At 42.0% G+C, this 2697-nt stretch overlaps 1 protein-coding gene across 1 annotated transcript; it reads left to right on the top strand.

Moving 5' to 3' along the window:
* Positions 1 to 621: 621 nt before the first annotated feature.
* On the top strand, positions 622 to 1260 carry LOC132029119 (small ribosomal subunit protein uS2B-like). Its single transcript, XM_059418489.1, has one exon. It carries the CDS (start codon positions 622 to 624, stop codon positions 1246 to 1248), a length of 627 nt encoding a protein of 208 aa, XP_059274472.1. The 3' UTR covers positions 1249 to 1260.
* The last annotated feature ends 1437 nt before the right edge of the window (positions 1261 to 2697 follow it).

The following is a 2697-nucleotide window of genomic DNA, read 5'->3' on the forward strand; positions in this document are numbered from 1 at the left end:
TGGGGCTGGCTCTTGGTTGTGGGGATATGTTGTTTTTCCCAAGGTGGGGGATGGGATTGTGATACTTAAAATTTTCTTTAGGCGTTTAAGCAGTGTTCCACATTTGGCATTTCCTAGAGTTCCCAACTACTTACTTGTGAGTTAAATTTCCATTGGACACTTAAAACTGGCTATCATGAAGATATTCCAAACTCAGCATGTTTGCAAATAAACTCAAGCCTTTTGCTGCTGATTGCCATCTTTGTTTATCTTGTATTCTTATCTTTAAAAAAAATTAGTTAACAAATTTTAAGATTACTTATTTGAAAGAGAGATAGTGAAAGAGAGCATGAGCAGGGGACAGGAGCCAAAGAGGGGAGAAGCAGGCTCCCATTGAGCAGGGAACCCAATGCGGACTCCATCCCAGGACCCTGGGATCATGACCTGAGCTGAAGGCAGATGCTTAACGGACTGAGCCACCCAAGCATCCTATCCTTTTTATTGTTGTTGTTGTTTGTTTGTTTAAGATCCTATTTTTCTTTCCACACTACCCAGGGAGGGGTCAATACAATGTTGTTTTGTGTTCCCATCATAACTTAAAGGGAAACTTTCACAGTGTCTGGAGCCCTTGATGTTCTGCAAATGAAGAAGGATATCCTCAAATTTCTTGCAGCAGGAACCCACTTAGGTGGCCCTAACCTTGACTTCCGAATGGAACAGTGTATCTACAAACGCAAAAGTGATGGTATCTACATCATAAATCTGAAGAGAACCTGGGAGAAGCTTCTGCTGGCAGCTTGGGTCATTATTGCCCTTGTAAACCCAGCTGATGTCAGTGTCATATCATCCAGGAATACTGGCCAGCAAACTGAGCTAAAGTTTGCTGCTGTTACTGGAGCCACTCCTATTGCTGGCCTCTTCACTCCTGGAACCTTCACGAACCAGATCCAAGCAGCCTTCTGGGAGCCCAGACTTCTGGTGGTTGCTGATCCCAGGGCTGACCACCAGCCTCTTACAGAGGCTTCTTATGTTAACCTGCCTACCATTTTTCTGTGTAACACAGACTCTCCTCTGTGCTATGCGGACGTGGCCATCCCTTGCAATAACAAGGGAGCTCACTCAGCGGGTCTGAGGTGGTGGATGCTGGCCAGGGAAGTTCTGTGCATGCATGATACTATTTCCCATGAACATCCATGGGAGGTCGTGCCTGTTCTCTACTTCTACAGAGATCCTGAGGAGATTGAAAAGGAAGAGCAGGCTGCTGCTTAAAAGGCTGTGACCAAGGAGGAATTTCAGGATGAATGGACTACTCCAGCTCCCAAGTTTACCGCTACTCAACCTGAATTCACAGAATGGTCTGAAGGCGTTCAGGTGCCCCCTCGCCCCGTGCCTATTTAGCAGTTCTCTACTGAAGACTAGAAGGCTCAGCTGGCCATTGAAGACTGGTCTGCAGCTCCCACTGCTTAGGCCACTGAATGGGTAGATAAATCATTGAATGGTCTTAGCAGCTCTTGCACAAAAGCAAACAAAATAGAAATAAGGTTGATAGAAAAATAAACAGTAATTAAAAAAAAAAAGGAAGAAAAAAGAAAAAAATTATTTTTAAGTAATTTCCGTACCAGTGTGGGTTTTGAACTCACAACCCTAAGATCAAGGGTCATGCTCTATCAGTTGAGCCATCCAGGGGCCCCTTGTGTTCTCTTTCTGGGTTGCTAGTGCCTATACTCATCCTGCCCCCCAAGTTGGAAATCTGGAACTTATTCTTGATCCTCTCCTCTCTCTATCCTTTTCCCAAATTCCATGTAATCAGTGGTCCAGTCTATTTACTCTCACTCCTCAATGTCTCTGAAATACATTGTTTCCAAGTTATCCTCAGAGCCATCATAAATTTTAGGACCTCATTCTTTCATGCTTTGACTGTTGAAAGAGCCTCTTGCTTGGTCAGTTTATCTATAGGGGCTTCCTTCTAACTCTTCTATCTGATTCTGTATTCCCTTGGTTTGGTATTGCGGGATAACATGGACCCTGAAGGCTGACTACTTACTCAAGTGATTTTCAAAATGCGATCCACAGAGACTGGAAGAAGTCTCCTTTCACTTGAGAATCAAGCTAGATTTTAAGCTTGAAGAAAGGTATCCTCTGCTTTGGAGAGTTTGGAAACTTGTGATGCAATACTATTTGTATTTCCCCAAACACCCCCAAGTTGCTTCACAAATATTTTCTTTTGTCCATTGGTTCTTTCTGTCTGGAGCAGTTTTCACTGCTTTTATAACTTGATATATTACTGATTATATTTCAAAATGAGGCTTGGAAGTCACCTTGTCTTTGAAGGCTTCCTGAACTCAGTGGTAGAGCTCATCAGAGGCCACCACAGCTTTATCTTCTACCATTTGGAATTGAGAAAATCCATGACTTTTCCAACTCTGCAAATCCATGACTTTTTAGATTCTATTTCCTTTTACTCCTACTTGAAAATTGGCCAATTCCTTTCTGAGTTGCTTTTTTTTTTTCTCGTAAAAATGTACTAACTGCAACCTATAACAACTATCATAGACTAGTTCCATTTTCTAACCTCTTCCATTTGAATTATAAGTTCATTAAGCATATGATCTGACTTCTGAGTTATGGCAAACAATGGTTTTATAAGATATTTTGCTACTGTATTATGTAGTTTGTGACCTTTTTGGCCTCCAATAATAATTTTCTCATAAGCATGCT

The sequence above is a fragment of the Mustela nigripes genome, chromosome 13 (assembly GCF_022355385.1).
Source record: "Mustela nigripes isolate SB6536 chromosome 13, MUSNIG.SB6536, whole genome shotgun sequence".
Lineage (NCBI taxonomy): Eukaryota > Metazoa > Chordata > Mammalia > Carnivora > Mustelidae > Mustela > Mustela nigripes.